This window comes from Acipenser ruthenus, chromosome 4, assembly GCF_902713425.1.
Source record: "Acipenser ruthenus chromosome 4, fAciRut3.2 maternal haplotype, whole genome shotgun sequence".
In the NCBI taxonomy this organism is placed as follows: domain Eukaryota; kingdom Metazoa; phylum Chordata; class Actinopteri; order Acipenseriformes; family Acipenseridae; genus Acipenser; species Acipenser ruthenus.
The window spans coordinates 48587304-48603706 of record NC_081192.1 but is presented as its reverse complement, the minus strand read 5'-3'; the positions used below and the strand labels follow the sequence as shown (position 1 = coordinate 48603706).

The 16403-nt window shown below is 37.3% G+C and overlaps 2 protein-coding genes across 5 annotated transcripts in view; one reads left to right on the top strand and one right to left on the bottom strand.

The window, feature by feature from the left end:
- The window catches only part of si:dkey-12j5.1 (uncharacterized), a 168515-nt gene extending 156474 nt beyond the window's left edge, over positions 1 to 12041 (bottom strand). Inside the window, exons 1-7 of the mRNA XM_059022485.1 lie at positions 11792 to 12041; positions 11231 to 11340; positions 6633 to 6777; positions 5873 to 6027; positions 4740 to 4840; positions 3171 to 3294; positions 713 to 832 (exon numbers count right to left, since the gene is read on the bottom strand). Coding sequence (XP_058878468.1) covers positions 713 to 832; positions 3171 to 3294; positions 4740 to 4840; positions 5873 to 6027; positions 6633 to 6777; positions 11231 to 11340; positions 11792 to 11858 — 822 coding nt within the window. The 5' untranslated portion in view covers positions 11859 to 12041. The remainder of the gene's footprint in view (positions 1 to 712; positions 833 to 3170; positions 3295 to 4739; positions 4841 to 5872; positions 6028 to 6632; positions 6778 to 11230; positions 11341 to 11791) is intronic.
- The window catches only part of LOC117399247 (ubiquitin carboxyl-terminal hydrolase MINDY-3-like), a 55945-nt gene continuing 51563 nt past the window's right edge, over positions 12022 to 16403 (top strand). Inside the window, exons 1-3 of one of the 4 annotated variants that reach the window (XM_059022483.1) lie at positions 12022 to 12123; positions 14071 to 14255; positions 14789 to 14868. In XM_059022483.1, the coding sequence (XP_058878466.1) occupies positions 14162 to 14255; positions 14789 to 14868 (174 nt within the window). In that variant the 5' untranslated portion in view covers positions 12022 to 12123; positions 14071 to 14161. Of the gene's footprint in view, positions 12124 to 13285; positions 13714 to 14070; positions 14256 to 14788; positions 14869 to 16403 lie in introns of those variants that run through there. The other 3 variants (XM_059022484.1, XM_059022482.1, XM_059022481.1) reach the window with 3 other exon arrangements.

The window sequence follows — 16403 nt, the reverse complement described above, 5'->3', positions numbered from 1 at the left end:
ACAGCTCATGAATGACACAATGCCATATGGTGTTCACAGGGACTGGGGAAGTATAACAGTGGACACCACACAGCACTACAAGTTAAAAAAAAAAAAGTAATGATGCCAAGTGGCACTATAGAGCTGAAGAGAAACAAAAAGGCATGAAGGTTTCCGTGATCAAACATAGATATACAGCCTTGCTGATCAATCATGTTAATCAGATTGGCCAGGTTGTAAAGCTATGCAAAGTTTCAGGCAGGAAACTAAATTCACTCACAAAATGTAAATTTGATTGGCAATAAAATCCCAGTATCCATTCCATAACCAAAACCTCCACCACCTTTTCAGACTAGCCAGTGGGGCTGGCAGGTGTGCATTGAGCAAGGGATGTCAACATTTTCAGGGAGTACCAAGTCTAAGTTAGGGCGTCAATATCCACACAGTCAAAAAATCTGTCATACATTCTTTTGTTAAAACACTTACAATTTTTAAATTGAAAGTGTTTATTCGACACACATTGGGAGGACGTCTTCTGAATATTCATAATCTAAAAGACAACTGTAATAAATGTAAGATAACCAATGCACTTAAAAGAAGTTAAAAAAATAGGAGTATAAAATCAGACAAAAAATGATCAGCACATAAGGGCGCCCAATTATGAAATTAGGATTGTAAAAAATAGACTTATACAATACAATAAGTACATGAATTAATTCATTACTGAAATCACCTCTAGGCTATCCCCATCCTGCGCCCCATCGCCTTGCTTTTCACGTGGTGTCTGGTCTGTCTTCTTCTGCATGCTGGGAAGCCATGCTGCAACACTTCTCATTAGAAACTCTTTTCCTTCCTGAAATAGAGCAGCACAATTTTAAAACCACATAGTGCTTCAAGCGAGCTGTCCTGCAAAATCTGGTACCATCAAAATGTGCATTTAGGCTTTAAAAGATTACGGGGCAAAGAAATGATGAAAAAGCAATTGAGTATATGGATATTTTTTAGAGACAGCTGTACTTGTGAGGCTTATTTAATAAAAGCTTACAATTATCATAAGTGCCAACAGGCTTGAAATAATACCTTCACTTTCAGTTTTATTTAGGTCAGAAAAATGTGTACTGCAAGTAAGTACTAGCAACATTTTATTTTAGGCAAGAAAAAAAGAAAGAACTCTTGCATAAAATTAACATATCATTGTCTACTATATAAGGCAACTCAACAAATGTATAATAAACACAAATCATAATTTACTAATACACCACCCACTCGATACATCACGGGTGTCGATGTCCAATATAAAATCCGCTATATATATATATATACCCTGCACTAAATGGCACGACAGTTTATTCCCAGGGTTAGGTGGAAGTTGGCCATCTAGAAAGGGAGCGGATGCGCTCGTTGACCAAGGGGTCATGGGCGACGTTATAAAAAGGGGACAGAGTGATGTGATCTGTTCCTTTGTGAATGGTTATTTTAAAGGAACAGAAGGAGAACCTGTATTGGGAAACGTGAGTATTTTGTTTATTTTTGTTTGTCGTTAATAATACTGTTTGTAATTATTTGGACGGCTAACACGATTCGGAGCTGTCGCCAAAGGCCAGCACTAAACCCGGATCAACAACACTGCACTTTTGTTTAACACTAAAGAACGGTATTCACCACGAGCACTAGCGCACGCACTGTGGACGGGTGTTTGTGTATGTGTTACGTGTGAGTGAACTAAAAACTGGACTGTTATTATTTCGGGGCCAACCCGCGGATTACAAATAAGCAATACACGCCGCTGTATTGCTTCATTACCATTGTTATTATTTACTGTTGTTTTGCCATCAGGCCATTGGATTTAAAAAACCATTAAACAACTTTGCATCTGGATTATATTTGTATGTCTGTTTATTGATCACCTGCACACTGCTACCACTTTGCCACAGGAGGGTAACTGCTTCTTATCAACTTCAGTCTCCAATTAATTTTAAATGCAGAAACCCACTGCATTGAAATAATCCATTCCCAACATAGGAGGCTTGTTGTTAGGGAGCTGACATCCCTGTCTTGTTAGTGCATTGCTGCCACACATGACAGTTGGCCAAAATATTTGCTTTGTGTTATTGTGCAATACGTGTGTATATGATAACAGTATGATATTAATGCTTTGTTTTTAATTGCTTTGTATATTTTTGTTTGTGAAGTGCAGTACAAAATAAAACTAACAGTAATTCTAAGTGCCTATGTGTATTGCAATTAAGGCACACGCAGTTAGACAGTAAAAATGGTGAGCCAGCTCCAAGACCGCGATATATCCGAATCCGCAGTATAGCGAGGGGCGATATACCGAGGGGTGGGTGTACCAATATGCAATCTAGTGCCATTAACAGCTACGCAACTGAATATAATTTATTTCACAGACTGATTTTTTCACGTACTGTATTTTATAATAACACTTCTGAAACTCTTTTTTAAACAGACAACAGCTCAGAGATTGCAGTGGTCTTCTATAAACAATTATCAAATTGTCAGAAGTTTTATTTTACAATTTGCCTGGTGATGTTAATTCTACTTCTTCTCTGTAACAGCTGGCAGAGATCATCTCCCCTAAACTATGCTGTCTGGTGACAGAATCATGGCAACCTTGTGAGGATTCCACGACTGAATGATGTTGTTCTGTAGAAATGTTGTGGGGCTTTGCACGCTAAGAGCAGCATTGCCACAACATATCCAGCAGAGGAAACAGTGATGTATACTGACTTGAGCTTAAAGTAACACTGATGCAGGAAACAGTGGGCTGACTCATAATACATTTCTTGCAGGCATGTTAAGAGTACACAACAGATGTTTGAATTATTCAGCTAATGTTGTGTAGATACGTGTAGATAACGCTTAGAATAACCTCTGGTTCCCAAACTAAGTATGTGGACACATTCCAGTACTCATAATAACAACAATAAAATTAATAAAGCAAATAATCAAAATATAGAGCATATTACACATACACTTTATCTTGTAATTAAATGCTGAAATCCTGAAAAGTTAGATGATTTTTTTTTTTTTTTTTTAAACAAAAACAATTCTAATTAACATGTTTTATTTAAAAAATCAATTACATCATTTTTAAAGTGTTCCTCAACTTTTTTTATGCCTGAGATATTAAAAAAAAAAAAAAAAAAGGAACCCATGTTTCTTTTTCTTACCTGGGTTTTTTCTATACTGAAGAGGTAACTGGCCATTAGCTGCAATGCTTCAGGGTTCTCTGGGTCATACTGCAATGCTTTGTCAATGGCTTCTTTACATTTCTCTGCTGCTCCATCATCCATACTGTATAAATACAATTAAATAATATTAGCTCATTCTTGGCATTTCAGTTTAAATTGATTTTGCTAGGTTAAATGCACAACAACCAAGTCTCCTTTCTTTCCAATGGAATTATTTATCATTTACAAAGATTTAAATCTATCAAATGGATGGAGTCAGGAAACCCATTAGTAGATTGAGCAATCACAGCGGTTTTATTATGTCGTTAATGAGTAACTTCTTATACATAATGAAGATGAAAGGGGCTACATTTCTATGGCCCAAAAAACTATCTTAATAAAGAGAATATTGCATGAGTGTTACACGAATTTCAGCAATTGTTTGATACAATCAAACACCATAAGGTACACATTTATACCATCTTAACATTTTATGAATATTTATTTTTTACCTGTTTTCTCTATCATTATTAGTGGTGAGCTGAAACTTGTATTTTCTGAGTAATTGCTCAACACAAAACAGTGCAGTCCCTCAGTTTCCCTTGTTTACACAATTATTGAGTATCAATCAATAACAATCTGGCGGTATTATTAAATATCAAACCTGCCGTGATCAAACCAGCAAAAGCATATTTATATTTTATAAGTGATTTTATTATTATTATTTATTTCTTAGCAGACACCCTTATACCTTTCTTTTATCTGTTTGTAGCTCTGATTAAACCCGACTAAGACATACATATCCCAGTATCCACAGCGGTAAGTGACGAATCAGTTGTATTTGCTAGTTTTGCAACATATTTTTATTGTCAGTTAATGGCCTGGGTACGGCAGTAAAAAAAAGACAACTCTCTAGATGAGAGGGAAAATTAACTTCCAATCGGCTTTTAAAACACTTATTGCAGAAATGTACTGCCACTGATTGGTACTCAATTGTAAAGGTGAGGGAAGGGCGGCTTTTCTTCTTTTGAAATCAACACACTTCTAAATAGGTGTGTTTTGATTTATTTAATACCTCAACAAATACTTCTTAAAGGTAATTATGCAGAAAATACAAGTATCAGCATACCCTTAATCATTATCTATTTTGTGTTTCTGCTTGGATGATTATGTACAAGGATTCCTAATTTATCCCCTTTTTCAACCTCAAAAAAGCTAAATTGCCACTAATAATTATACCCCCAGTGGTCATTTCTAAAACCACCTCGCTTCAGAAATTCAGCTTTAAGTGGATGGAAAAGGACATGATATAGGAAGCCTGATAATTAGGATCTAAACAGACACAACAATAAAGACAGCACATAGTAGATGTTTAACATGGAAGTATTGTGGATAATATCACTTTTAAGTTTATGGAAAAATGCACAGCACATGGCAAGACATGTAAAAAAAAGAATGTCCCCAATATATCCCCAATACAGCCTGGAGTGGCTTGGTATTGTATGTCATGGGAATCCTTTTTGTATTCCTGAGTTGAAATGTATCAATTAAAAGCAGTACAACTGTTACCAGAGGTCAGTGAAGAAAATTTCAGCAATAGAACAAAAAGCCACCGAGATGTCCTTGTTTGTCACTCCAGGGTCATCAAGGGAAATCGCTGCTGCAGCTGCCTTGAAAGTACAGTACAGAACAAATTATATGTTTGAAGATTCAGATTTTTTTTTTTCTAAAATTGTCTATTCTGGTGAAAGATTCCTATACCCAAGGTCAGACTACTGTATCACAGTTAACTTCAGTAAGAATGTATCTGAGCCAATTAGAAATTGGAGGATTAAACTGGCCTAGGTGCTTTAGTGAGGTCAATAGTACCAGGTATACATTTACACTATACATTTTTTAGAAATGTATTTGCTTACGATTGTAAGTCGCCCTGGATAAGGGCGTCTGCTAAGAAATAAATAATAATAATAATAATAATAATACACTGTTAAATATAGTAAATTAATTTAAAGATCACATTTTTGGAATCTCCAGAGGCATATATTAAGACAATAGTGTATAAAAGTAACAGCACTTATAAATGTTTTGATTGCAAAAGCAAAATGTTAAAACATTATGTGCAAATGTCCTGCAGTTGCTCATCCTATGACGTAATTACTATTATAAGTAAGTGGAATGGCTTGTAACAAATGTGAAAAGGTACAAACTGGTCACCAAGACCTAGATTCTGCTTTCGCAAGTGCTGCTAATAAGTAAAGGGGAGATAAATCATTCTAATACTATGTGAACACAAACTGGAAACTGTTTTTTAACTGTTCTGTCAAAAAAGTTACATTCTTAACATGTCCTTAAAGGCAGCAAAAACAAGGTAATATACCTTGTCAAAGGGATTATAATAATGAGCACATGTTCCTAAAAACATTCATTATCATGCATAACCATTTACCAGTCACATTAATATGTAGTGATTTTAACTGATATTGAATTTTAAAATATATATGATACATCTAAAGGTACTTCAGTAATTTTTTGAAATCCTAAATGCTATTTGAAACAAAAATTAGCCTGAGGCTCCCCCTAGTGGTAACCTTTAAAAGGCAATGTCTTAAAAAAAATAATCTACAGCTGACAGCTTGCTGATATTGTGCAATACACTGACTAAAACATGAATTAAAATTGAAATAAGAAAAGATATAACTTACAGCTGGTGTTGTTTGTTTTTCAAGAGCATTAAGCATAGCCTCAATCCCTTTGCCGAAATACTGCACTGCTTCCATCCCACTGTGGACCTGTCCCAGGTACATGTACTTGCTGTGTCCCTCCTCAGGACTAAGCGCCACTGCCCTCAGAAACACTTAGCATGCCGTTAAGGATGATTATTTTACACCTCACCTGTCATAGGACATACTTTACAGCTGAAGTCTCTGATATTAACAAAGGGTTTACGCCTTGACAGCTTAGCTGTGTGTGTGTGTGTGTTGCTCCATGTAAGCAATGAGTGCAGTGAGGCTGTCTGGTTTGCAACTGATATATATTTGGACATGGAAAGGCAAACATGTTTATTTGACAATATAAAATAAAATATATTTATTGTTGATTTTCATGGGTTATACTGTGTGTATTACCTTTATTGTATTTAAAGGTCTTACAGTAGATTGAGTGAATGTAGAGGAAAACCCTTACTTACTGCTTGCCTGAGTGGTTTGTGATTGTATACTTCTACTAAATGGAAATAAATCTGGCTGATCTAACATTGTTGGGGAGATATTAGTTTGAAACATGAAAAACACATGTAGTGATCTGTTGCAGCTCTTTTACAACTGGTGATAATTAATTGTGGTTTAAAATGCACAGTTTCCATCAAAGACCTGATAATAGTCCCGTAAGTATGATACTGTTTTTACAATGCCTCTGGATCACTGATTTCTTAAATAATATCACTGTAATAAGAAAAGGATATTTGTTTGGCTTTTTCTTCATTTCCAAGCTCTGCACAAATGTTTCCGAGCATATCCAAAGTGTTAAGATTGGTGGGCTCCAGATCCAAGGCACGCTGACAAAACAACTGGGCCATTTCAAAGTCAAAATTGTCCATGCACTCCTCAGTCTGAAAGATGTAATAAACAAAACAAAAAAATTACAACTATATAAAAACCTGTGTCCTGCACAATACAAAGACCTTCCCAAGGGGTTCTGCTCAGTTGAGTTAAACAGTGGTAGATCGAAGTACTGGTCCTGTTTAAATACAAGTACCATACAATACCGTGTTCTGGACAGGCTGTAGGGTTTACAACAAAACACATTACAGTACTTAATGTTGCTGCTTACTGTGTTGCATATATTCCTGGAATATCCTTTTCAACATAAACAGAATTGTTTGGATAGTTCTATTAACCACCTGTTGTCCATGTCCCAAAATTACACAATTGATAGAAATGAGAAATACATATCATAATGAGTTTGGCCTTCCATCGATTTACCACCAGAATTTGCATGACAGTTTCTAAATTAGCAAGAGGAAAAATACTGCTATCTGTGTGCCTATAGTAAGTATATAATAAGTATTCTATAGTCAGTATTCACCCCCTTTGCTATGACACTCCTAAATAAGCTCAGGTGCAACCAATTGCCTTCAGAATTCACACAATAAGTTAAATGGAGTATATCTGTGTGCAATAAAGGTGGTTCACATGATTTCAGATTAAATACACCTGTCTCTGTAAGGTCCCACAGTTGGGCAGTGCATTCAAAGCAAAGACACTACCATGAAGACCAAGGAGCTTTCAAAACAACTCTGGGATAAAGTTGTGGAAAGGCACAGATCAGGGGAGGGGTATAAAAAGATTTCAAAGACATTGAATATCCCTTGGAGCACAGTCAAGTCAATCATTAAGAAGTGGAAGGTATACACTTGTACTTTGCTTGAACAAAAGTTATTGTATTTCTTGCTCTTATTGTATTACTTGTATTGTAACGCTTGAAATGTTTTTGCTTACGATTGTAAGTCGCCCTGGATAAGGGCGTCTGCTAAGAAATAAATAATAATAATAATAATAATATACAGCACCACCCAGAATCTGCTTAGAGCAGGCCGTCCTCCCAAACTGAGCAGCCGGGTAAGAAGGGCATTGGTCAGAGAAGCCATCAAGAGGCCAATAACAACTCTGAAAGACCTACAGCGTTCCATGGCTGAGATGGAAGAAACTGTCCATGTGTCAACAATTGCTCAGGTACTCCACAAATCTGACCTGTATGGAAGAGTGGCAAGAAGGAAGCCATTTCAGAAAAACGCCCATGTAAAATCCTGTTTGAATTTGCAAAAAGGCATGTGGGAGACTCTGAAAAGATGTGGCAAAAGATTCTGTGGTCCGATTAAACAAAAATGTAACTATTTGGCCTAAATGCAAAGCGTTATGTCTGGCGCAAACCAAACACAGCACATCACCCAGGTAACACCATCCCTACTGTGAAGCATGGTGGTGGCAGCATCATGCTATGGGAATGCTTTTCATCAGCAGGGACTGGGAAGCTTGTCAGGGTAGAGGGAAAAATGGATGGAGCTAAATACAGGCAAATCCTTGAGGAAAACCTGCTTCAGTCTGCAAAAGACAGAAGACTGGGATGGAGATTCGCCTTTCAGCAGGACAATGACCCCAAGGACACAGCCAAAGTGACACTGGAGTAGCTTAAAAACAAGAAAGTGAATGTCCTAGAGTGGCCCAGTCAAAGCCCAGACTTTGTCAATGTTAGGGAAATGACCCCCTCACATTGCAGGAGTAGTAACATTTTTATTTCACAATTATTTATTGGTATAATCACTAGTCAGTATAGAATTCAATGGGAAGAAAAATGGGATTGGATCTGGGATCACTGGAGCTGGATCATCAGATGGTGTTCAGGGCTTGAATTTCATTTTTCCCCCCTATGCTGCAGCCAATGGGGGGGGGGGGATTCCAAAATTTTAGGGGGGAATGGCAAAAAAATAAATAAAAAAAAATATATATTTTACTGCATCATCATTCACATTTGGTGTTAATTTGAAATAAGCTGCTTTCCGGAGACCTAACAGTTTTTCACTGTTTTCATTTATGTATGTTTAACTACTGGATAGTTTGTACTGCATGCATGTAACATATCAAACGAAAGGTCATAACATTTCCTTTAATATTATGTACGTTGCAACAGGATCATGCATACTGTATGTGGTAGAGATGAGAATATATGTTTAAAAAAAAAAAACGCTTTTCCAAAAAAATCATGTTTGGTCTCTGCTACATATATATTGTAATCATAGATGGCTAAAAAAAACAAGACAATGTACCATTGAACCTCAACATGAAATTAATACGGTGGGGGGGCTGAGCTTTTAAGCTTTCCAACGATACCGCCCCTTTCAGTCTAGCTGCTTCAATGGCTCTCCTTACAAAGGTACCACCAAATGTTCCTGTCAGGACACCGCACTCTGATTGGTTATCATATTATTGTTAATAAAACAATGAATAGTCCTCTCCCAACACCGAAACCCTAAACCTAAGGTCAGTATCTAAGGGCAGCAGTGTGGAGTAGTGGTTAGGGCTCTGGACTCTTGACCGGAGGGTCGTGGGTTCAATCCCAGGTGGGGGACACTGCTGCTGTACTCTTGAGCAAGGTACTTTACCTAGATTGCTCCAGTAAAAACCCAACTCTATAAATCAGTAATTGTATGTAAAAATAATGTGATATCTTGTAACAATTGTAAGTTGCCCTGGATAAGGGTGTCTGCTAAGCAGTAGTTCATGTTTGGCAGTGAATAAGCATTTTTGTTACTTTAAAAAAAAGTGACCGGAGGTGCTGACTTCCTCAGTTGTCCTCACAGGCAGGGCCGGATTGACGCAGGGGTTTTAGGGGCTGCTTTTCCCACATCGCAGCTGGGTCACTCTCATGCTTTCTGGCGAACTCCAGACGGCTTCTTTCTTGCCACCCTCCCATACAGGCCAGTGTTAATCAGAGCTCCTGATATGGTTGACTGGTGCACCATTACTCCACTCCCAGTCACTGAACTCTGTAGCTCCATCAAAGTGATTGTTGGCCTCTCTCTGGCTTCTCTCACAAGTCTCCTTCTTGTTTGAGCGCTGAGTTTTGAGGGACGGCCTTTTCTTGGCAGTGCCTGGGTGGTGTGATGCAGCTTCCACTTCCTGATTATTGATCCAACTGTGCTCACTGGGATATCCAAACACTTGGATATTATTTTGTACCCTTTCCCTAATCTATACATTTGTATTACTTTATCTCTAACTTCTGTAGAATGCTCTTTGGTCTTCATTTTCTTTCAGTTTCACAGCCTGACCAATGATCCTTCAACAGTGGGGTTTTTATCCAGAAAATGTGACAGCAACTTTAATGGTTCACAGGTGGAGGCCAATGGTAAGGTAATTGTGTCCTCGTTAGGGCAATTTCTTTCATCGGTGTAAACTGGGAGCTTCCACAGCACAGGGGTTGAATACTTATGCAAGCAAGATATTTCAGTTTTTATTTTTCTTAAAAATATTTCCAAACATAAAACCAATGTCTCCTTACAATAATTGATTTTGAGTTTCAGTGTTTTAAAATAAAATATCAAACAGAACGAAATTTCAATGTACCATTTGTAATTCAGTAATATGAGAGAATTGGTCAGGGGTCTGAATACTTTTGCAAGGCACTGTGTATATATATATATATTTGCACTTTAAACTTTAAAGTACATAAATGGTGTGTTTATAATCGGCTCTTTGCAGACCACTTGCTCTAAATTTCCATTCAGTTTGGCGCTCTAGCACAAAAACTATTGTAATCCAATTAATTCCGGTCTACTGCTCCCTCTATTAAATATTGTTCCAGTGACATCCTGTCATGCACTGGCATCAAACATACTGCAGGTAATTTGTTTGTTACTTTATTAAAATATTTTAAATCATCATGCTTTCAGTTATTATAATAATAATAATAATAATAATAATAATAATAATAATAATAATAATAATAATAATAATGGGGAAAAAACAACAGCAAAGATAGAGACTAAAGCCATGCTTTTGAAAGCAAAAATCTTAGCATTACATATACTGGTACAGTAATTTGGTATTTAATCACCTGTGTTTGATCATTAATCTAATCACTTTGTGATTACAAAACTATAAAATGTTCATTTACTGCAAGTAAACCTGCTCCTCAAGAAGAAGAAGAAACACAAAATCTTAAACCTCACTATATATTCTAGAACTCTAATTACAAAGGAAATTGGCCTAAATTAGGCCACTGCTGGTACATTGAAGTTGAAATAGGTTGTTTTTGCTGGCACCTTGTGCTCTGTTTTTAACTTTGTTCCTAATTAAATAATGTTGTTGAAGCTGGCACCCTGGGATCCCAAGAAGCTGCTTGATGAGATTCTGGGATCAATAAGCTACTAACAACCAAATGAGCAAGATGGGCTGAATGGCCTCCTCTCGTTTGTAAACTTTCTTATGTTCTTAATAAAGAATGGAAATTTTTCTTAATACTTATTTTCAGGTTTGAAGTACCTCGACTAAACCAACAAATACCTTTTCCAGTAACTGTTCCACACTGTATTTTTCTGCAGTTTTCTTCTTTGCTTTTTCTTGCATCTTGAGTTTCACTCTTTCCTGTCCAGATAAACCTATCAACCCAGATTCTGGAAAGTCAAAACAAACAAACAAACAAATAAATAAATAAATAAATGATCAACCACGAAATGCACTAGTTTACAATCTGGATGAAAACTTCGGAAGATAGTACAAGTACCGGTAACACACTTTCCTACTAAGGTATTGCAATATATATATATATATATATATATATATATATATATATATATATATATATATATATATATAATTTGCATGTCATTTGACAGAATTTGTAAGATGGTAGGTAACTAAAACTGTTTACGTCGCATTTGTGTGAATGTCATGTTGGCTTATATTGATATCTAAAACAATAACATAATATGGACCAAGAATACGATATATCAATAATGTTATCAATGTGCAGTGTAATAATTACAGATACTGTACATACAAATTGAAAGTTAAGTCCTCACAATATGCCATGCTTGGTGCACACGGCACATGCATTGAATTTACCTTCGCTCCTGCTCTTTTGTTTTCTTCTGGACTTGTTTGACTTTTTACTTTTAGATTGCCCCCCCATTATTTGATTGTATGTATTTATTTATTTTTTGTATATCCCAAAGTATGTAGACCCCCAAAAAACGAATTACAAAAATACAACAGCTCAATCCCCAGTTGGTAAAACAACGTGTACTCCACTAGTCTTCAGTTGCTAAGGAAGCCCTTCTGGGACAAAACTACATCACTCGGTTTCGCTTTTGCTCTGACGGGAAGTGCTTGGACTCCACAACGCTCCTTAACTTTGGAGTGGAATTACTTGATTTGGTTCTCTTTTAATATTAATGGTTGGTTAAAACTAATTTACTGCATCTTTGTTAATAATGGCAGCTTTACTCGTAGTCATTGTTATAGTTAATGTTAAAAGTGATCACGATATTTTTTGTGTTACCTCAGTATGTTACCTTCATTTGATCTGATTCTGATAACAATAATCACCATCGGTCTGAATATTGAGGTGTATGCATGCCCTACTGTAATATTTGTAATGAAAGTATATAATAATTTACTAGCAATTACAGTCACTCAAAAGTGGGGACCTCCACAATTCCTGGCTGCATGTGAACACAGAAAGATGTTTCCTGTACATACTGTAGTTTGTTTCTTAACTGGTTGAATACGGAACATATTTCTGAAAATATGGGATCCATTTTGAGGATTTCAATAGGATATTCGCTCATCTTATTTCTCTAAATACCTGAGCTCCCTCCGAATCCTTGTGAGGGAAGGAATAAAAATGAAGATCTGTCAATGTTGACGTTTAGCTCATTTAAAACAGTATGTATACTATTGATAATATGAATGTAACTTATATCAGTAAAGTTATTGAAAATGACGCCACCCAATGTCATAATATTGGCAGGTGTTGGTACCAGTAGGATTTACTAGCAGCTGATTCTGCTGCTGTGCTGCACGAAACAAATTATACTTACCACCCATTTCACTTTATCTAAACGTAAAGTCAACAAAATATAAGTATTTCTTTCTTCGGCTCTGATATTAAGCTACTGGCAGCAATCTTGTGAGGCTTCTTACTGGCAGGAGAATTTGTACTGATGTAGGAAACTCCAAAAAGACTGCTGGCAGTGCGCCGGTAGATTCTCTGCTTGTTCTAAATGATCACACCGTATACTTAGCAAACGTTTTAAAATACACGTGTGGAGTTACAATTGAATACAGTTATTATTCGACTATTATTTGTTTCATATTTGCTTGTTTGTATAACTTCGAGTCAAATGCACATTATGTTGGCACATGCCCCATGAGATGAGGAGTAACAAACCAGTATAAATACCGGTTTCACCGATGCAATGCAAGCAACTGGGGCAAAAACGTCTTCTAGTATCTGATTGACAATACTGACAAACCAATCATGCTTTGAATGCTTGTCTCGTTGACAATTTCTAACAGCCAATCGTGAAGACACAAATAGTCCAGCGAGTCCTCCATCCAGTTTGTTTGAAATAGTTTCATTTCATTAATCATGGGTAAGAGGCGTGACTTCTGGATACTGACCAATCGGCTTTCTACATTTACGATAAACCCGTGTTCTTACGATTAAATACAATTCTGAGTAGTGTGATGGGGTAGCGATTTTAAAACACAAGTAGAAACAATCGAGTACAAGGAAGTGGATTTTTAGTAAATGTAAGTGACAGTATAATTTAGAGCTTGAATTGCCTGTTTTATGTCTGATCGAGAAAACATAGAATTGACACTGTAAACAATAGAGCTAATGAAGGAAGCAAAGAAGCGGCGCCGTACTGCTTTATTCTAACTGTCTGCCGTTCGTTTCTGCAGAGGATCAGTGGGGTCCGTGGCTCTGAACGGGAGCAAATCGAAGTCGCCGGACAGATCCCTAGCTTCACGCTCCACTGGTGTTTGAATTAAATAGGGTTCTATGGTTTAGGCTACTTCTGAAATTAGCTCCTTGGCAACAGATAATAGTACAGCCATTGCAAATTGCATAGTCATTGGTGGTTTGGTATTTTTGTTATGTTAAGGGTAGTTTTAAGTTGATGCCAGATATAGAATGCCCCCTTTTTTTGGTAATGTTACTAGTTTGTATCTCTGTAATGTGAAACAGTTAACGGTTATGAAGGGTAATGTGTGGTACTTCTAGTGAGCGTAGTGCTAGGGAATAAGTCACAGGCCGGCACAGCAGCTGTCACCGAATTATGCTGAGATAATCTGATTTCATATTTTTATTACTCACTGTATTAACTGGTGAATAGGGCGCGGAGGAGCAGCAAGATCCTTGATGTCCAACCAACGTATATTTGAAGACATTATTTTCTTCAGTATAAAAAGAAAGTCTAAGGGAAAATGGCAGAGCTAAATAAAGAAGTTATTGATCTGGTTTGGGGAAGACGAACTGGCAACGGTGTGTCAGATACTGTCTTCTGCAGGTGGACCCAAGGTACTGTAAATACTAAATTAATTTGTCATTCCTTTGAACAAGAGGTGATGAGGTGCCTAAGGCTTAGTTTTGGTATTATCCATCAATATGTAGTTAAGATTTAAAAAAAAAAAAAAAAAAAAAAAAAAACACTGCAGGTATCTAAATAGTTTAATTGACTCTAAAAAAATGAATTATCCATGCATAGTTTGTATTTATTTGTTTATTTTTTTCTCTGTCCCAGTTTTGTCAAGGAATTGAAAGGATGTTAATTGTCAACATGGATTTGCTTATCCACTGGACACACAACAGGCTTTGAAATAATATATAAGTAAAATACACTTGGAAAACTATCAAAGAAGCATTTAAGGGCAGAAATACAGGTCTGACTGTAGTGTTAAACCCCATGTGAAGTGTAGACTTGTATTGTTTACATTTTTATACTAAAGAAAAAGAAAAGTAATTAATTTGCCTCATAAAGGTTTAAATATGAAAGTCAATTGGCCTACTGGTATCATTTGTTTGACATTTCTAATCTCATGTTTTGTCTCTAGGATTTGTCTTCAGTGAAACAGAGCCTACAGCCCTAGAACAGTTTCAAGGCGGTCCTTGTGCAGTGATTGCACCGGTCCAGGTTTGTTACACCACTACCTCTTTTCCACTGTACAACCAAGCCATGCCGGGCTTAGCAGGCGCCTGGTTGTTGTTCCACTGCTGAGCCCGAGCCATGCAGCTGACGTCACACGCAATGAACGTATTGAGTCATATAGATGATATGGTATTAAGAGGCTCTATATTTGAGTTGTAAATGGTGGATCGAGAGGTTATGGTTGTGTTTTCATACTTCATTTAGTAGGGGCCGTCCAAAATTATTGACATTTTCTGAAAGTGTACAAAACATGCGCTGGGAGGGGGGTTGAGACCAGTGTATGCTTTCTGAAAAATAATTTTTTAAAAAAGTCGACCAAGGCCAGCCCTTACTGGGCACCTGGCCAGCAGGGTTTGCTGTAGCATGATGAGGAGAAGCATTCTCTGCCAGTTTTGCCTCCCTTAGCCATGGGAGCACCAGAGTCAATGCGACACTCCCTTCGGAATCCCCCACGAAGCCTGGCAACTCCACACAGCCAGGACTTGAACCTGCACTGTATGACACCCTGTGGCGGTGCTTTTACCGGGTAAGCCACTTGGGGACCCCAAAGTTGACATTTTTATATAGCTTGAAATATTCACATGCCTTCCAGCAAAAGTATATAAGCCACCAGAGATGTAATTTTTGTCACAGTGCATGACGTTTTCTTTTAGTTGAGAAAAAGGAACCTCTTATGTCAGCACACGTTTCCTTTCAAGGGCACAAAAGAAGGCAATGGTGTGTCAGAAAGCTCCAGTTATATTTTTTCAGTGTATATGTTTAAGACTTTTCTTTAAGGGGACGGGGGCGGGGGCAGGGGGTCTTGAAAAAGAGTGCGCTGTGTGCTCTTCCTGTAATTGAGGGTCATTTTAGACGACCCCTTTACTGAATACAACTGAAATGTAGTTGGGCTGATAACGCAAAAAGGAGAAGAGTGCTTCTCGCAGAGAGCGGTAATTTGTAGTTTTCTCCCCTTCGACTCACTGCACAACATATTGTTAGTCTTTCTTGTGGGAATTGACTGATGCAACGTAATGTCAGAAATCCAAGCCAGACTCAGATGTGTTGTGAGGCCAGAGTTTCATGGTTTAGTTCTCGCTCGGCTCAGCGAATAGCCAGTGGAAAATCAACCAGACCCTCACGGCTCGGATGCGCCATGGTACACTTGATTTGGTTCAGGTGATCCAAAATGTGATGCAAAAAAGTACTGCAGTACTGTCTTTTTATTGTTTGTGGTGCTTTTGGGATGAGCACTTGTCTGTTTGCCACACTAAGACTGCTTGCTTTCACAATTTCTATCTTTGAATTATCACATGCTTTTAAAATATGTGGAAATGGCCTGAGCAAGCTCTCTACCAAAGTGCAGTGGGACCTCAAAATGTATCAATTTAAAGGAATGATGAATGGAATTGAATAAAAAAAATATTGTGGATGGTTACCGATTCAGGTAGGCTAGCCCAATATATGTAGTGAACAAGGGGTTCAACTAGGGTTAAACAGGGCCTCATCCCTAGCACCACAAACACCATGCTAAAATGTTT